Below are 16,756 nucleotides of genomic sequence, written 5' to 3' on the forward strand. Positions count from 1 at the left end.
GCGGTTTTTGTAAACAGTGACGATTTATTCATAGAAGAATAGTACACTTTATTTTATACAAAACATTTTCTCTTAAAACTATTTTTCTTAAAAAGTAATTTGCCAAGAGTATTTCGAAATATCACGGTTCGTGTTCCTCCAGGAACTGTTTCAACAATGTGTTGCTTAATGGAATCACGAGATGCTCCACGCTATCGATATTCCGTTTCACTTTGACTAACTTGTGATCTATAAACTCGGTTAATTGTGCTCTTAATGCCAAATCCGAGCTGACAAGGAAACCTTCGCGGGCTGCACGATAGAGATCTTTAAATGCCATTCCTAATAACAGAGATAGATTACCATTTCGAAGCGTGTAGAATTTCCTTAAGGTTGGTAGACTTGTTTTCAGGATTGCAAGGGTGCGGGATGCGCCTTCCCATTTTTTGATAACGCGAAGATGGGCTTTTTCTGCTGAATAATGGAAATTACGCCACGTAATCGCAAAAATTTTCAGGACTTTTCAGGGCGACTCCGGCCTAGATTGATCTTTTATCTAGCGCTTTTGACTGCTGAAAACCCCCATCTTTGTATTATGGAGAAACGAGGAAGCGCATCCAGCACCCTTGCAATCCTGAAGACGAGATTACGCATTTAAGATAGATGATTAAATGATATGAAACAAATAAGTACCTGCAAAAGTGGCAGTACCACTATTACTTAGTTGATACTTGGCAAGCAGTATATAAATAGATTTTGCGTTCGATGTTAACGAGAGGAAGACGTTCTGAAGGGATGATAACGCTAAAGCACCGCTTTGTTGTACCAAAAGAGAACTTTCGTAAGACGTTTCTTCTTGATAAGATAAAAGCGTGCTCGTGTCCCACCAGAAGAAATTAAATCGTGAACGTTTTATATGGTCCCATACTGTAAACATGAGAATATGTAGTAATTGTGAAGAGCTTCGGTAAATAGACATCAACGTAAAAGACAACTAATCGTACATAATGGAGCATTGACGTGATCGACCGATGCCAAAACACACACGTTTGGTATACTTGCAAGTCTAGAAAGCAAATCCTGAGCTTTATTTGAACGTAGCATTATACCGTCAATGTTATGTATTAATAAGTAGAGCCTGTCTTTTGGATCTTCCTTGAAAGCCTTCTCAATAATATCTATGCACGCGGTTGTGTCGACAGGGCAACTTAACTCTAATAAATCAACGATTATGCCATCCAGTATCTGAAATAGTAGCATCTTAATCTATCGTGTCACAAATGACTTTTATATTTTCATTCTACTTGTATAACTTACATCCTTTACAGTCAGACTGGGAAAGAATCCATTCACCACCAATGAAGGATGATAGCATACACTTTTATGAAAATTATTAATCAAACATCTTTTCGACCCTAAGCCATACAGTAATACATTGTACCCTTGTCTAAAATAAAACAGAATATCAAATAATTTACAAACGATGAATACTTATTGTTTCATATGTACCTAATACATACTCCATAATAAAATACCACATGGGAATCAAGGTGGTGTAACTCTCGGTTAATGAACAAATATTCTTTTTATGTCGCGTCGATACATAATTCTGGTTTGCTAACAATTCTTCCAGTTTTTCTTTTGTTAAACGAGAATTATGTAAATGTTCCAAAGTTCTATTGGATGTAACAGCTTTTCCTGTTTGACTTTCAAAGTATTCGTCAGTTTTCATGTGCTTTAAAGGTATAAATTATGAAATATTATCACATATAAATTCTTTGGCGCATAGTCTTCTGTAAAACTAATTCCATACTTACAAAATCCTTGTGGACAATTGCTGGTTTATTCCAGTTACTGGTTTTTTTCGGTGTACTTAATAAATTCGATGGGATTACTATCTTATGCTTCATGGCTTTCAGTTTAATATTGTCCTCCTCCTCCTCATTGTTAGATTCATAATTGCTTTCGCTCGATTCATCCGAAGATTCTTCATCGGATGGCATGTAATCGCTTGGCTCCGATACACTCTCGCTTTCGCTAGATGTTAATCCAGATTTGAATCTTCTACGATCTTGCGAAACCGATTGTTTGTACTAAAGGTTAGTAAATAATTTCATATCGCATAGTTAAAAATTAAATTAATACCTTTAGCATTTTTTGTACGTCCTTGGGATAAGTCTGCACCATTTAGCTCTATTCTTTCGAGAACAACTTTCGGTACCAAGTTTCTCATTGAACTAACAGGTGTGCGGCATAAACTTGCCTTTTGTGTCATAGCGTTCTTCTTGCTCGGTGTTTGAAATTTATATAATGTTTGACCACTGACATCGTTGCTGGAGAATAATTCTAAACAGACGCAGATTATCGGTTATCAAAGCCTGAAGGAAATTATGAGATACAAAAGTCTGGAACAATGTTGAAAAATTACCAACTGGTTTTTGCACTGTCTCTTCTATGTCATTCAATTCTTTTCTCAATGCGACCGATGCTTCCGCGAAAGTATCCTGATCTTCATCCGAATTGTATGTTGTAGTTCCTCGTACTATAACAATGGAAAGAATAATGTCTAAAAATTACGTGACTTTGGTATTTGAAATAAACTGCAGTTGCGTATTTTTATTTCATATTTTTAGATTTAATGTTGCCTTAATACCTTCGACACGAGCTTGAATTCTGGACGATCGTCGTAAATTCTCCGCAGCGGACATTTCTTACGAAACGTATATAATAATTAAAAGGAAGTGCAATCAGAATTGATCAAAATCCTAACCAATCCTAACTGAAACAACCGCTCTTAGTTGACTGAAATGAACGGTGTCGCGAATCTATTTAGATGATTTAGAATAACCGGTCAACACCAACACTGGTCAATATTGTCAATAACCGCCCCACGTGCGAATTCAAAAATGTTTTGCTTGATGCGCCACCACGCGGCAAAATTAAATCGAATATTAGAGAGAATAATTTTCATTGTTTCTGAAAGGGAAATGAAAGCCAATTTTTTTACTATTTAGAATAAGTTTTATAACATTTTGTTCTATGATTCCATGCTCGTAGCATTTTTGTTCTTTATTAGCAAAAATTGAGTTATATATATGACTTTTTACGACTTTATTTTAAATTTTGGTAATCCGATGGTACACCCTCTCTGTAATTAGCACACATCTTTTTCTTTTGTGCACTGCATTTTTACCCTTGTGGTAATCAAAAAGGTTTTGCATATTTGATGCGATGAAAAAAAAAATACTTATCCGAAATGTCAACTGTCAAGAAGATTTTGCGATTTAAAATAAGGATAAGTAATAACAAATGGAAGCAATGAAAAACGAAATTACTTTGCGATCGACCTGATACATTATATAAAATAAATATCGTGATGATCTTTTTATATAGGTGTATATAGAATATAGATAGGTTATCCTCTCTGTTGCAGACATGTAGGTCCATGGTTGCAGATACTGTTCGAAGACGCCATTTGTAAAGGATGGGAATTGATGGGAATCAATGGGAATTATAAGGACAATTGTGCTGAATTGTGCGGAGATCTGGAATTATAAATAGACGTATTTACGTACTTCTAGGAGATATATATATATATAGTTTAAACTGATGTATAGACAAATGGCAGACAAAGAACATATATTTTATATGTCATATATGTATTAGCTGCGTTGAATAAACGTCGATCAAAATCGACTGCATATTTACATCAGAAATATCAGAATACAAGAATAAAGTAAATTGTCGAATTATTTCGATAAGACGAAATGTTTCCGGCGTATGCCTATCTGTCTGCTTATGACAGACACAAGAAACTTATAAACGATTACTTGACATTGCACGGAGGTTCCATATCATCTATAAAACGAGACACGTATGTTAAATTTTCTAATCGATCTAAAATGTTTTTTATGTCACACTCCATGCTTTAGAATACTATATCGTAGAATTTCTTTCATTTAAAATATTCTCCGATACTTTATCGAGAAATGGTTTCGAGCTAACCTATGAAAAGTTCGTCCGATAACCTCGCGAATTATTAACCGGGTAATTGCTTACAAGAGAGCCCTTTTGTAAATATATAATTACTAGACAGCGGATTTTATGCATTTACTGCAAAAATGAGTAGGTGTCAATTGAAATAGTACATAGAAACATTAGAAGAATTTCAAACTACTGTTATATTGTTTTCAATCTGTTCCAACATATTTTGAAAGAAAATCAATTTCTAATTCACTCCACTTTGTTACAATGCAGGTAGAAAGTTTTTATTTTGCATAAAGATCCGCTGTCTAATAATTACTACTAATCGTAAACGACGAAGAAAAATGATAACTCTGTGAACCTTAAAACGAGCAGCACTTGACGTTTCGGCCTGTGTTTCGAGGTCCCGAGATAAGAGAGACTATGACGTTATAAAAGAAAACCATAAATTTCTTTGGGATCAGGATAACGATGTACCAGAGACATGGGGTGCACGGTTGGCGAAAAAATATTACGATAAATTGTTTAAAGAATACTGTATAGCCGACTTATCCTACTACAAGCAAAATAAGGTACGACATTGTTGTTTTCCATAAACGAGTAGTGTTATTTCAATGAATCTGAGAGAGATTGTTATCGAACAGGTCGCCTTAAGATGGAGAACAGAGAAGGAAGTGATAGTTGGAAAAGGTCAATTCGAATGTGGGAACAAAAGGTGCAACGAAAAAGAAGATCTTAAGTCTTGGGAAGTGAATTTTGGCTATATAGAGCACAGGGAGAAAAAGAATGCGCTTGTGAAATTAAGTAAGCCAATTGTATTTGTGGTATTTTCATTTGTTTTTACCTGTTCGATCTATGGATTTCCACTGCTATTCTTCAATTCAAGGATTATGCCCCGAATGCTCGGTGAAATTGAATTATCGATCGCAGAAACGCGAGGTAAAGAAACACAAAGCGTTGAAGAGATTGGGAAGAAGTTCAGAATCGCAGACCGATGTACCGAGCACATCTGCGGTAACTATTAAAATCGAAGAGGACAATACCACAAATAATACAGCGGAGGAGTCTATCGCACAAACGGAAAAAGACGAATCAACAATTTGGAAAGAGAAACCAGCGGACAGCTCTGAAAAGACCAGGGAAGAGGAGTTCGAAGAATATTTGGCGGATCTGTTAATGTAACAAAATATTTTCGTTTACGTAATGCTATCGGGTAATGTCGAAACATTGTTTATTGATAATGCTGTTAAAGAATATAACAATTTTTACATATAACACTAGTCACGTTTAAATAAATATAACAATTATAATCGTTGTATATTTATTTCAATCGATACATGATTCATATTTTACCATTATACCGCATGGTAAACAAGGCTTAATATTCACATTTGTTTAATGTGTACAGATAGAGTAATTTTCCGTTCATGTACACTCGTGTCATCGAAAGAGAACTGAAATTTTTTATCGTGTGGAAAGAACTAGCACCAGCCAACAAATATACGTCGATGTATATTTTACAATAAATAAATACAACTATTTACTTATTTTATTGCAGTCCAGAATCTTCAACAACCTCCGTAATATGTATATATACACTTTGAAAAATAAAGGAAACTTTTAGCTTACCTACTCGTGAGATGCAGATTATTTTAATTGCATTTTTTGCTGAACGGTGATCGTGTTTTATGTCTTTTTATCATTTACAAAATAAAGTTATACAAAAATTGTATATTGTCTGATTTTTATAAGATTCGCTAATCGCTGTTTTCATGCAAAATTTCTTGTTACCGCAACAAGATTTCATAATTGTCAGCTAGTCGATACGAACTAATCATATAGTTGAATAAGTGCACACGTTTTATGCATTCTTCATGCAATTTATATAACAAAGATAACAATTTGATTGATTCATTTTCTTTAACTTAGTTCTACGGTTCTTTTACTCTCATCATGTCAATAAGCTAAAATTTCATGTAAAAAGACTAGCCTAATACTCAAACTTACTCTATCCTCAATATTTATAACATTTAGTACTCTTATATAATGTGTGTAACAACTTACAATGTGTCGTATAAGACTAATTATACAAAAACGTACGATACGTAGTTGCAAAAGTCTAGCTCAAAGATTCCTTTTACAATGGAAAAAATATTTCTAAGAGAATCTCAATTGTGCGAGAAACATGTACATCTAAAAATAACATTACAATCAAAGAATGTTTTTCTTTTTTATATCTTTAATGAGCAATCGACATATTGCTTCTATTGTCTGTTGTTAGAAAAAAGAAAGAAGAATCAGCATTATATAATACGGAAAAATTAACAACTAATACGTTCTGCATTTTATTTTGCCTTCTTCGTTAATTAATGTATATTCTGCACATGTATATTAATAATATTATAGCACTCTATTATAATATTCTCAATATAGACATTTGCAAATAATAAAAATAAGAATTTATTCACGTGTACAAGAATCGCTAAATTATTTAGTCTGTATACAGCTTGTATCATTTCAATTGAATTTCAAATAAATATAAATCTAAATCAACGAGGATTGTAGATTAACATGCACGCTAATATACATTTACGTTTGCAATAATTCATAACTTGCAACTTTAAGAGCCATTTCAAGTGACTGTAAATTCAGCTTTAATATGTTAACACGTATATATATATATATATATATATACATAAATATATAATTATGTTAATATATATTATATAAATATATAATTAAGTGAATATATATTATATAAATATATATTATATATTTATAAGTATATAAATTAATATATATATATATATATATATATATATATATATATATATATATATATGTATTCGTTTTGGAATAGTTATCGTAACGACAGTATGTATCATGATCATGAAAATCCTAGCATCGATGTTTCGCGAATGCAGCAAGGTAAAATACAACAGTGCCGACAAAGCGGCTTCAGTTACAGAAACGAAAGGTCTCTAAATTTTTATAAACATATCGATGTCTCTGATAAAGACTTGAAAATATACGGGGGCACGGTGTAGAAAGACCGGGACGAGTAGTTCTATTTAGTCAAGTTACACAACAGTTGAATAGATGCAGGAATGAAGTATAGCATATCATTCAATAAATCCGATCAAGATCTTAGAGTACTCCGTTTACGTAGCAGGGTCGTATAAAATCCTTCAATAATATGATTGAATTATTAAAAAATGTAGGAACGAAACACAACGCAACGGTAATGAAACGAGGATGGAAAAAAAAGATTCATTTACAATTAGCATGAGTTGAGCATGATCTTACATGATTCGCTTGCTTCTGGGAGTCGCTGTCTTCGTCGCTACAATCTTCGTCATGCGTATGGGTTACATTCCGTGGAGTTTCAGGCCTTGCGTGTGGTATCTGATTGTTTGTACACTCCACGAACAATGTTTTCTGATCATTGAAACATAAAATTTGTCACATCGATTATCTTGAAATGCTAAACACAAAAGACGTTGGTACTTACGGATGGTTTGGTTGGTTCTTCTTCTTCTTCGTTGAGTTTGAATGTTCGAGACCGACTGATCATCGGTGTTTCCATTACGAATCTTTGCTCGTGAGCCACGGTGCTTTCGTGAGGCATCTATAAAGAAATATCATTTCGAAATAAACAAGAATGAGAATAGAGTGTAGAAAGAACACGAGGTGAGAATCATCTCCTTACCAACATAGCAGGTGCTCTGAACATGTACGAAAACGGATAATAGATCAGGTTTAAAAAGGTTGCCGCATAGAGATCGGCATACCTAACTACTTGACTACTAAAGAAGGTTTGTCTACTTCCGCTCCGAAACAGAGAACCCATCATTCCGTAAGACAGATCCATTTTGTGCGTAACATCTCTAATAGATGCTCGGAGCTTGGAAATGTCGGGTTTTTCTTTTGTGCTGCTATCTAAATTTCTAAATACAGAGAAGATCGTAGAATACGGTGTAGATATGCTTTTTCGATGGTTGAACGATTCTGCGACTTACTTATACATTTCCCCTAACATAACATCTAGGTTCTGTAATTCAGCAAACAATTGACATTTGTCTGTCCAGACGTGAAGTTCTTGAACTAGTTCAGGCACTATTAAAAATGTTCTCCAACCCCTGATCTTTTTACTCTTCAAAATATCACCAAAAATATGATCACCGACGTATAATACGTCTTTGCCTTTTGCTCCTATCAGCTCGGTAAAGACGTCACACGAACCTCCCGAATAAACTTCCCCTGTGTTCGAACAAAAATCATTTTGTTATCACCGCACCGTCGCGAATCGTTTCCGGACAAAGTCCGGACGTATCGACGGGTACGTACCCGTGTGAAGCGGGCCCTTGTGTGTTCCAAGCTTCAAAGCGCCGGTCTTCGTATCTACTTGCCGCAAAATCGTACCCTCGCCAAAGAACAATGGTTTCCTAGCATCGACCACGATAGTATCAAAATAGGTTTTCCAGTTTCGATGCGGTTCGTCCGGCTACGAACAGAGATAGAACCGCGTTAAGTCTAACAAGCTTTCGTTTTACAAATCAACGACAATAACAACAACGACCTATTCGAACACATACTTTCGCTCCATGCGGAAAGTCAAACAGATAAGTCATGATCTTATCGGTGAAAACGTAATCGCTATTCGTTAACAAGAATATCTTTGCTCCGCTCTCTCTGATCCTGTTAAGGAACATCGGTAGCCTCTCGTCCTTTTTCACATACTCGTCCAAGTTCTCGATAGTCTTCGACTTGAGGTCACCGTGTAGATGGATCCAATCGACCGCGTTTCGAACATCCTGGAATATACTCTTGAAACTCATTGTCAGCTCGCCCTCTTTCACCCCTGTCTTCTCCCGCGTGTATTGCGGCGAATTGGTAAAAAAGTCGATCAGGCACGCTAGTAAATACGTTTCGGGAAGATTGAACAGTGTGTTCAGCACGTATACCCTGGACTCGTCCAATTGTAAAAATTTGTTTGGATAAAGCTCGTATACTTGCGAACTGAAACATTGTCAAAAATCAACTGGCTGAAATATACTATCGCGCTAAATCAATGCTACTCTTATTGTCAGGCTCTAGAGATGGCGGTTTTGATTTACATATACGTAATCCGGTGCGTGTCATTTTAAGTACACACACGGGGTACACATCCTCATTTTAATTCGCATACTTTTTAGAACATTGATATTAATTACCCAGTAAGCAAAATGCTCGATTTTCGACGGGCATCCGTGCGCGCATAAGTATCGGTTTCTGCTATTAAATAATTTAGCACTCCATGTAACTCATTAAAAATTAAATAGCGTTCTTTTAAACTAATTTTTTGCAAACGCTTTTTTCAGTACTGCAAGAGGTATTTCTAAACTAAGGAACTTGGCCGTATTTTGTTTGATCTCACAACTTTTTACGGCCATAGGAGCTTGGCTCCTGTTTGCAGGATGTTTTTGTTGGTTTATTTTGATATAAACCATCTTGATATAATGTTTGAAAATAAAGTATATAAGAGAACGTGACTGAAAACTACGAGATCATGGAGAACAGTCTTGTGTTCCGCTGGCCCTCTTAAAAGCAGGCAGAATCCAGGACCGAGCTGTCTGCGTACGGCCGGCAGCTTCTGCCGCGCGGACCCTACCAGCAGAATGCCAGACATCTGCGCAACAATAAGTATAGGCAGGGTGCGCTGTCCAAAATCGAGCAGATTCCGAGCATCCTCTGCTTCGAGCAGCGTTCTGCCAGCATGATGCTGGCCATCTGTTGGTATCGTACGCTTGCCGTTATACAGGACACGCCACATTAGTGCGACCGTGCTGCCCCCTTGAACGAAGGCAGAATTCGGGACTGTGCCGCATTCGTTCTGCTCTCGGCAGATGCAGGCTCTTTCTGCCAGCAGAAAGCGGTACTTATGCGCGCGCAGCTGCTCGTCGAAAATCGAGCAGATTCCTCGCATCCTCGCCAAGCTGTGCTCGATTTCTGCTCGAGGCAGGCCTGGCTGACTGGGTTAATATACACGTGTATTTAAGTATACGTGAAATAGTACACGTGTACCCGTCTACTTAAAACGACACGTACCGAAGTACGTGTACGTGAAATACACGTGAAATAGGGATCTCTATCAGACTCCTAACAACTACAAACTCCCGCCCGCGTCCCTAGATTCGAGTCTCGTAGAGTTGAAAATATTATCGACGGGAGCGCGATTTGACTTACTGTTTTAAAAATTCGAAACCGTGGACGCAAACTAAGATGTTTCCGTAGGCGTCCACTTTCAGGAGATTTCCGTAAAGCGTGTCGAACCATAGTCCTCGCACTGGGAAGCTAGGGTCGTATTCGAACGCCTTGATCTCTTGCGGATATCCCAGCGACACGAGGCGATCCTTCAATAACGTGAAACCGAGTTGCTCGTACTGTGGCGACTTGTATTCTGCAACATTTCAAACGATCATTTTCATCTTCTATCGTGCATGTATATCTACCGTGTGAGTTACGCTCTATCGATATATGTATGTGTATATACCTGCCAACGTATAATCCATATCGAAGCCATAGAACTTGATGTTTTCTAAATGGAGACTACGGTTGACAAAAATTCTGCAACATAACAAACGGCCGAAAATCAACAAACCATGAATACTTCTGGTCGCTTAAAGCAGGGGTCGGCGAACTATGGCCGGCGGGTTAATATTGTTCTTTACATGAAACGATTCGAATTAAAATAATTAGATAATCGTTGACAATAAATCAAATTACGTAACATAAAGAAAAGTATGTATTAGGTTGGAGGGAAATTCTGTCGTATTTTAATGAAAACGTTTGAATCAATTTATAATACATAATATGTGTTTAATATTATTCGATGATATAATTTCAATTTATTTGTAACAACTTGTTGCCATCTTTCAGAGGACACTGTCAATTCCTGTTTTGTGTTTTTGATTCACAAGCAAACGACAGAATTCTCCCTCTGCAAACTAATAAAAATATCACATCTTAATCAACAAAATTTTTAACCTGTTTTTCTTTTGTTGCTCTACGAGTAAAAATTTAGTCCGCCGAGACTAAGAAGTTTACGATTTGGCCCTTTCCAAGAAAAGTTTGCCGACCCCTGGTCCAAAGAATACATATTCGAGAATTCGTCGGATCAACGATTTCTTCGAACCTGTTTATCGCGATGCATCTAGCCTTCCGAAAAATGTCTGGGCATCCTGTTTCGAACTCTTCAGGCTCGGTCATAGAAAAACGCGGTAATTGCATGATTTCGGAATCGCTAATTCTTCGAAGCGTGGGCATTGTCTCTTGAGAAGACATTTTTCCCTCGAATAAAGGAGAAATTGCCGAAGTAAGGTTACAAGAGGAATTGATATTGAAACGGTACGGTTTCAATTGTTATTATCGATATAACTTCGTGTCAATTCTTATAACATAACAATTCATCGGCTGCAAGTGTGCTCGGATATCAGTTCGCGTATCTTATCCGTAAGTATACCTACTTCGTACTCCGATAAATTCAATTGAGTTCAATTGTTCGTAGAAATGTTCATCCTTGCGGGTTTCTTTCAAATCATATTAATTTCCGTTCAATAATAACGATGATAAGAAAACGAAGAAAACGCTTGTGTTTTTACGAGTTGTGTGGGCAGTCGTCATCCGGTTGATAATTACGTTGCGCGAATACATTGATTCACGTCTGACCCATCGCCACAACAGTCTAACGTAATTGAAGTGGATCTCGCTAATTTATTCGCGCTACGATACAGTACCAAACGATGATTAAATCTGCTTCGTGTATGTACAAACTATTCGTACACCTTTTAATAACGAATAACTTTTTCAAAACTGGACCCAACAGCTTGGGTTTTCTTTTCTGAAACTTTCGAAGGATTAGTTTATTAGCTAATGTGTAAATAATTTTATTTTAATCTTCATAATTCTCTCTCTCTCTCGTAATAAACGATCGAACCGTGTTGCGCCGAAAACATTTAAAAATTTATTATCAGCAAATACGATCGATAGAAGAAACATATTTGTTATTGGTTGCAATTCCGAAGGAAAAAGTAAAGGTCACGATTTTTTAATTTTTTATCTGTGTCTGTTATGCAAATGAAGATAAACTTATGTTGTCAAGGTCATACTTCTAAACAACTTTTTCCTATACGTATAATAGGAGGTGCTTTGTGCAACTCAAAATATGCTCAAATAAGGACAAAAAACGTCAGCCCGTAACCCATGTTTTCAGCCAAAATCTAGGTAGATTCTAGTTCTTTGCTAGTTTTGTCACGTGACTACCCTTCCGCCTTAAGTTTGAGTTAGGTCTGGGGTCTGGAGTCTGGACATCTCAAAGAAGTTCAAGCTGTTGGGTCCAATTTTGAAAAAGTTATTCGTTTTTCAAAGGTGTACGAATACTTTGTACACCCACTGTGTGTCTATCATATTATCTACACTACCATTGATCGATTCATCGACCTTTTTATTGAAAGGATCAACAAAACCCTCCTTCCTCATGGCCAATATGGCCTGTTAGCTTGCAATCGATACCTGCAGATGTCGATACCAATAGACAAAGTTCAATTGCCACAACGATCCGTCAGATAACACTGTTCAGCCTCTATTTTCTGTTTACCGTCGGAACGTGAAAAATGTGAAACTCGGTTGGACGGTGTAATTATCCGACTTTGATCATACCTCGTAATACGCATGGTTGAGAATGACATAATACTCGTTCAAGAATTGTAAAGCAACTGCGAATAAGAAATTGGTGATCGACCGAGTCTTGACAAATCATTTCGGCTGGAATTGGAAGAGAATGATACGTGTGGGAAAGAGAGAGAGAGAGAGAGAGAGAGAGAGAGAGAGAGAGAGAGAGAGAGAAACTTACTCGTTCTGGACGCAGCATCGCGAGTTCACGAGATTCGCAGCCGGTACGTCGTCGTTTGCATCCTTCAGCCACATTTTTCGCTATTTTCAAATAATCATCGGCACCCTGTGTGATCGATACGAGCACCTATCAGGTCAGTCGGTAACAACACAGCGTTTCGGTAGAGTTGTTTCGATGTTAATCGGCGCACCGAAAAGTGTCGCGCGCGGCTCGAGTGAAAGCGATACAGAGTGCCATAACAAATTCGTTGGAATTCCTTATGGTGGGCGATGCGGTTGATGCAACGATGTGCATTAGACACGACCGTTCGGACGCGCACGATTTACTTCGGTGGCAAGCCGGTTACCGTGCAAGACTAGGGTAAATGTACCTATTACTGCGGTTTATTTCTTCCGAATCAGATTAAAATACGTAAAAATGAATATTTTGCCCTGAGTAAATTTGTGCAACTCGACGAGAATGTATTTTCGTTGGCGAGGCAAACAAAATTGTCATTCATTCTCATATTTTTGTAATCTCAGAATTTGAGAAAACACTCTTCGTAAAATGTATTTTCTTCGTAGAAGGTACATTCTTCGTAAATAAGACCATTTTTCTTCTATCTCGATCACCAAAGAACTGTTGTTCACATGATCGTACATTCTTTATATTGCTTTAAATTGCACAGGAGAAAGTTTTGTCATTATTTAGACACCTACTTCAAGACAATAAACATATAAAAAGAAAGTTCTCTTGCCTTTTTAATAAAAAAAAATTAAACCCTCGGTATTATGTACATTAAAGTGAAGGAGGAGCTCATTACTGCGGCACAAAAATCACTAAGAATGTCCCTAATACTGCTGTGCGTGTTGCAACTACGTAATACGTATGTAATACATACAAAATGTTATCGATTTTGAAAGAAGTTTAGTACGGTGACAACGCCTGCGGTGGTGGGGATTAGGCGTGTATGGTGAGGGGGAGGAGGGTAATACGAAACCGAAAGAATTATTGTACGGAAATGAACGGTTGTCGAGATATTTGCAAAAAACTATAATTATTTAAACATTCTATATCTATATAAGTATCTCCCCTCACCATACACGCCTAATCTCCACCACCGCAGGCGTTGTCACCATACTAAAACGCCGCCTCGATTTTATTCGTTAATACTCCCTCTTTCCCAAATAATAGCAGCAAGTTTAAACGGAAATTGTTGGCGAATGCAGCTTCAATCAAAATCAATGTTTCACGACATCTGTCATTTGTTTTGACACATCTTCCAATTTTTAGGTTGACCTAATTATTACGAATTACATATAACTATTTTTCTAATTCCATCCGCTGATCGAAATCAATTTAGTTTTATTTCAGTTGAATATCAACCCATTGTAAAAGTAAGATGAAAAAAAACAAGTTATGCCGGAAGCAACGAAGAACGATGGCTCCAATAGTTTTAAGCTCACGCATATACATATAGGGAAAGCAAAGCTTCGCAGCCAAGGGATCCTACTATGTAGCTACTATATTATTATGGGACAAGAGGGAGTATTATCTTCCGATGTATTAGGTTTTGTGATGGTTTATAATATACGGCTGTTGCCAAGACATATTAACAAATAGAAGACCTACAAACCTACTTATATTCAGAACACATCATTCTTCGATAACAAGCTTGCACATATTATTTCATGATAAAGTAGAAATAATATTAAAATAAAGCACGATCGAGGCATGATACCGCAGTAATAGGTACAGTCACTCTATTCAATTTTAGACAATGTCCTCGGCAATCGGTGAAACCTAGAAATCTCCCTGCTCGAGATTCGCGGAAGATTTTGCTCGATTCGACGCGACCACGGCAGATTACTGACCTCGCGAAACCAAATCGTAATACGTGATCAAAGAGATTACGACGACGGAAGAGGGAGGGGTTCCGTTAACGACTGAACAGAAGCTACGAAGGTCAATGTCATTCGGTGTTTCGAGGAGCGATATCTACAATACATATAATACAAAGAAGCTGTTCCACGTGTGCTATACATATAGTCGTACTATCTCGACCAATCTGTCTCACGAACGAGATCAAAAGTTCTATTCAATTCAAATTTTCTAGTGCACGCTCCTCGGCTCCCACGCTTTCGAAAGGCGCTCGCTCCTTCTGCCAGGCTTACAGGTTTTCAAAGAACGTTATTTCTGTTATTCCATTCGGAGACGATTAATTTTACCGTAGGATCTGTTTCATGGTTTCGCGATCGAATTACGCGGGCCTCTAACGGTCGCGGTCGAAACGCGAAGCCAGTAAACACGCAGGAAAATTCGAATCACGGCGAAGTTGATCATTATTTTCTACGCTGTGCTTCTCACAGTTCCTCGTGGATTGTAATTCTCTCGCGTTATACCGAAGTCTGTCTCGAAAAATGATGTATTAGTTGGAAACCAACGAGATATCCGCGTACGCGATGTTCAATCGTACCTGCCTGTCGAAGTCAAGCAAATTGGAATCGTATGTTTTCGTTGAAAGAAAAAAGGCTCGAAGATCGTCGAAGGCCACTGCACTCGCCGCGGAAAGTAGACACAGATGGGAGGGAAGAATTTCACGGTTCTCTCGATCGAAAGACGTCTGTCTACTTGGGCACACGTGAAAGTCGCGTGACAGAAAACTACGATGTGATCCGCGCGATGATCAAACGTCAACTGATCCTTGACTTGCCGAGCACCCGGTTAATACGCACCGATAGGAATTAACTCATCGTCTTCCGGACACGGATCTATTCTATCACGGTGTAGCAGACGTTCTTCTAGCGTCCTCCGCAATCACGGATTCGTCCAATTCCTATCGTTGCGGTTTTCGGTTATCAAAAAAAAAAAACAAAAAAATATATCATATATATACATAGTATCTTGTTCCGATAGACATCGTAATTAGCACTCGATGCGATATTTAATACCACACTCGAGGGGTATTGCATACCAAATTAGAACGCGATATAGTAAAATATTTCGATGTTTCCTCTATTAACGGCTCGGGTTTGAAAATAAATTGAAAGAGGATAAGAGTGGCATAGTTCGCGCCACCGATGAACTATGAACCGCCATCTATCGCGATTGCGCAATAATAGTTTTACCAGACGCAGTATTGTTTCCGTTTTCGACATAGGGGCGAGACCCGCTGTGACCAGCAGAAATTATTGTGGCAGCTGATTTTTATCAGAATTTCTTCTATACAGCTAGAACTCTATGCAATAAAAATTTCAAGATTCTTTGAGACTTTCTAGAAAACTGGTCTAAAATTGATCGAGAAGGACTATACTAACGAACTTTGTGAATGTTAATGCGAGCATTTAATTAAGTTAATATAGAATATCGTGCACAGGACTCTGACACAATTTTCTTTATAACGAATATAAACGTACGCGTTTCACGTATGGATTTCTATGCTTGTATCGCTATTAAATGAATTATTATGGGTATAATAAGGCTCGGTAAACATTCCCAAAGAAGAATATATGAAAGTTACCGTCGTAGCATCGCGTCGCACGTCGTTGCGATAGATCTAGCGAAGCGATGCGACGCGTTGCGGAGAAAGGATCGCCTGATGTTAACAGTTAGGATGATTGTCGCGTAATTATCCACTTGTTCGAGTGTCGCTGGGAGGGCTAACCATTTCACGAACAGTCCGTTTGTCTCGTCGAGACGTTGCGTGCAGCGGCTCGGCAACAGACGTGTCGCGTAGTTATTACGCCCGGTAACCTTTCGATGACAAACTAACTCTGTGGGTGAACTTGGGTGGAAGGTGTTTCGGTCACGAAATGTATCGAGCAACGTTTTGCACCGGCAAAGGGGTAAGTTTCGCAATCGATCGATTCGATCGAGGAAAATCTCGGTTCTCGGCCGATTCGCTCTCGAGGTCGGTGCGTGAAA

General features: G+C 37.7%; 3 protein-coding genes and 2 long non-coding RNA genes across 6 annotated transcripts in view; 2 read left to right on the forward strand and 3 right to left on the reverse strand.

The window, feature by feature from the left end:
* Positions 1 to 3,524, reverse strand: LOC143219068 (origin recognition complex subunit 2-like). The gene is given in 10 exon segments (XM_076444857.1): positions 1 to 321; positions 673 to 906; positions 984 to 1,224; positions 1,297 to 1,426; positions 1,500 to 1,714; positions 1,797 to 2,072; positions 2,125 to 2,154; positions 2,156 to 2,325; positions 2,408 to 2,521; positions 2,633 to 3,524. Coding segments are annotated over 10 exon segments (1,665 nt in total). The 5' UTR covers positions 2,688 to 3,524; the 3' UTR covers positions 1 to 121.
* On the forward strand, positions 3,428 to 5,273 carry LOC143219060 (protein FRA10AC1 homolog). The gene is made up of 4 exons (XM_076444849.1): positions 3,428 to 3,853; positions 4,367 to 4,535; positions 4,608 to 4,767; positions 4,850 to 5,273. The coding sequence occupies exons 1-4, from the start codon at positions 3,747 to 3,749 to the stop codon at positions 5,143 to 5,145; spliced, it is 732 nt and encodes a 243-aa protein (XP_076300964.1). The 5' UTR covers positions 3,428 to 3,746; the 3' UTR covers positions 5,146 to 5,273.
* Positions 5,157 to 16,756, reverse strand: part of Nt5b (5' nucleotidase B) — a 23,657-nt gene continuing 12,057 nt past the window's right edge. Inside the window, exons 5-13 of one of the 2 annotated variants that reach the window (XM_076444803.1) lie at positions 10,496 to 10,569; positions 10,189 to 10,402; positions 8,559 to 8,982; positions 8,311 to 8,467; positions 7,983 to 8,223; positions 7,673 to 7,910; positions 7,475 to 7,591; positions 7,270 to 7,401; positions 5,157 to 7,149 (exon numbers count right to left, since the gene is read on the reverse strand). In XM_076444803.1, coding sequence (XP_076300918.1) covers positions 7,111 to 7,149; positions 7,270 to 7,401; positions 7,475 to 7,591; positions 7,673 to 7,910; positions 7,983 to 8,223; positions 8,311 to 8,467; positions 8,559 to 8,982; positions 10,189 to 10,402; positions 10,496 to 10,569 — 1,636 coding nt within the window. In that variant the 3' untranslated portion in view covers positions 5,157 to 7,110. Of the gene's footprint in view, positions 7,402 to 7,474; positions 7,592 to 7,672; positions 7,911 to 7,982; positions 8,224 to 8,310; positions 8,468 to 8,558; positions 8,983 to 10,188; positions 10,403 to 10,495; positions 10,570 to 16,756 lie in introns of both variants that reach the window. The other variant, XM_076444804.1, reaches the window with a different exon arrangement.
* LOC143219070 (uncharacterized) lies at positions 11,705 to 15,327 on the reverse strand. Its single transcript, XR_013011237.1, has 3 exons — positions 15,309 to 15,327; positions 12,854 to 12,958; positions 11,705 to 12,765 (listed from the first exon to the last, which is right to left on the reverse strand). It is a non-coding gene; the product is annotated as an uncharacterized LOC143219070 (long non-coding RNA).
* The window catches only part of LOC143219066 (uncharacterized), a 12,828-nt gene continuing 12,555 nt past the window's right edge, over positions 16,484 to 16,756 (forward strand). Inside the window, exon 1 of the long non-coding RNA XR_013011236.1 lies at positions 16,484 to 16,677. This is a non-coding gene — a long non-coding RNA (uncharacterized LOC143219066). The remainder of the gene's footprint in view (positions 16,678 to 16,756) is intronic.

Source organism: Lasioglossum baleicum, unplaced genomic scaffold, assembly GCF_051020765.1.
Source record: "Lasioglossum baleicum unplaced genomic scaffold, iyLasBale1 scaffold0021, whole genome shotgun sequence".
Taxonomy (NCBI): domain Eukaryota; kingdom Metazoa; phylum Arthropoda; class Insecta; order Hymenoptera; family Halictidae; genus Lasioglossum; species Lasioglossum baleicum.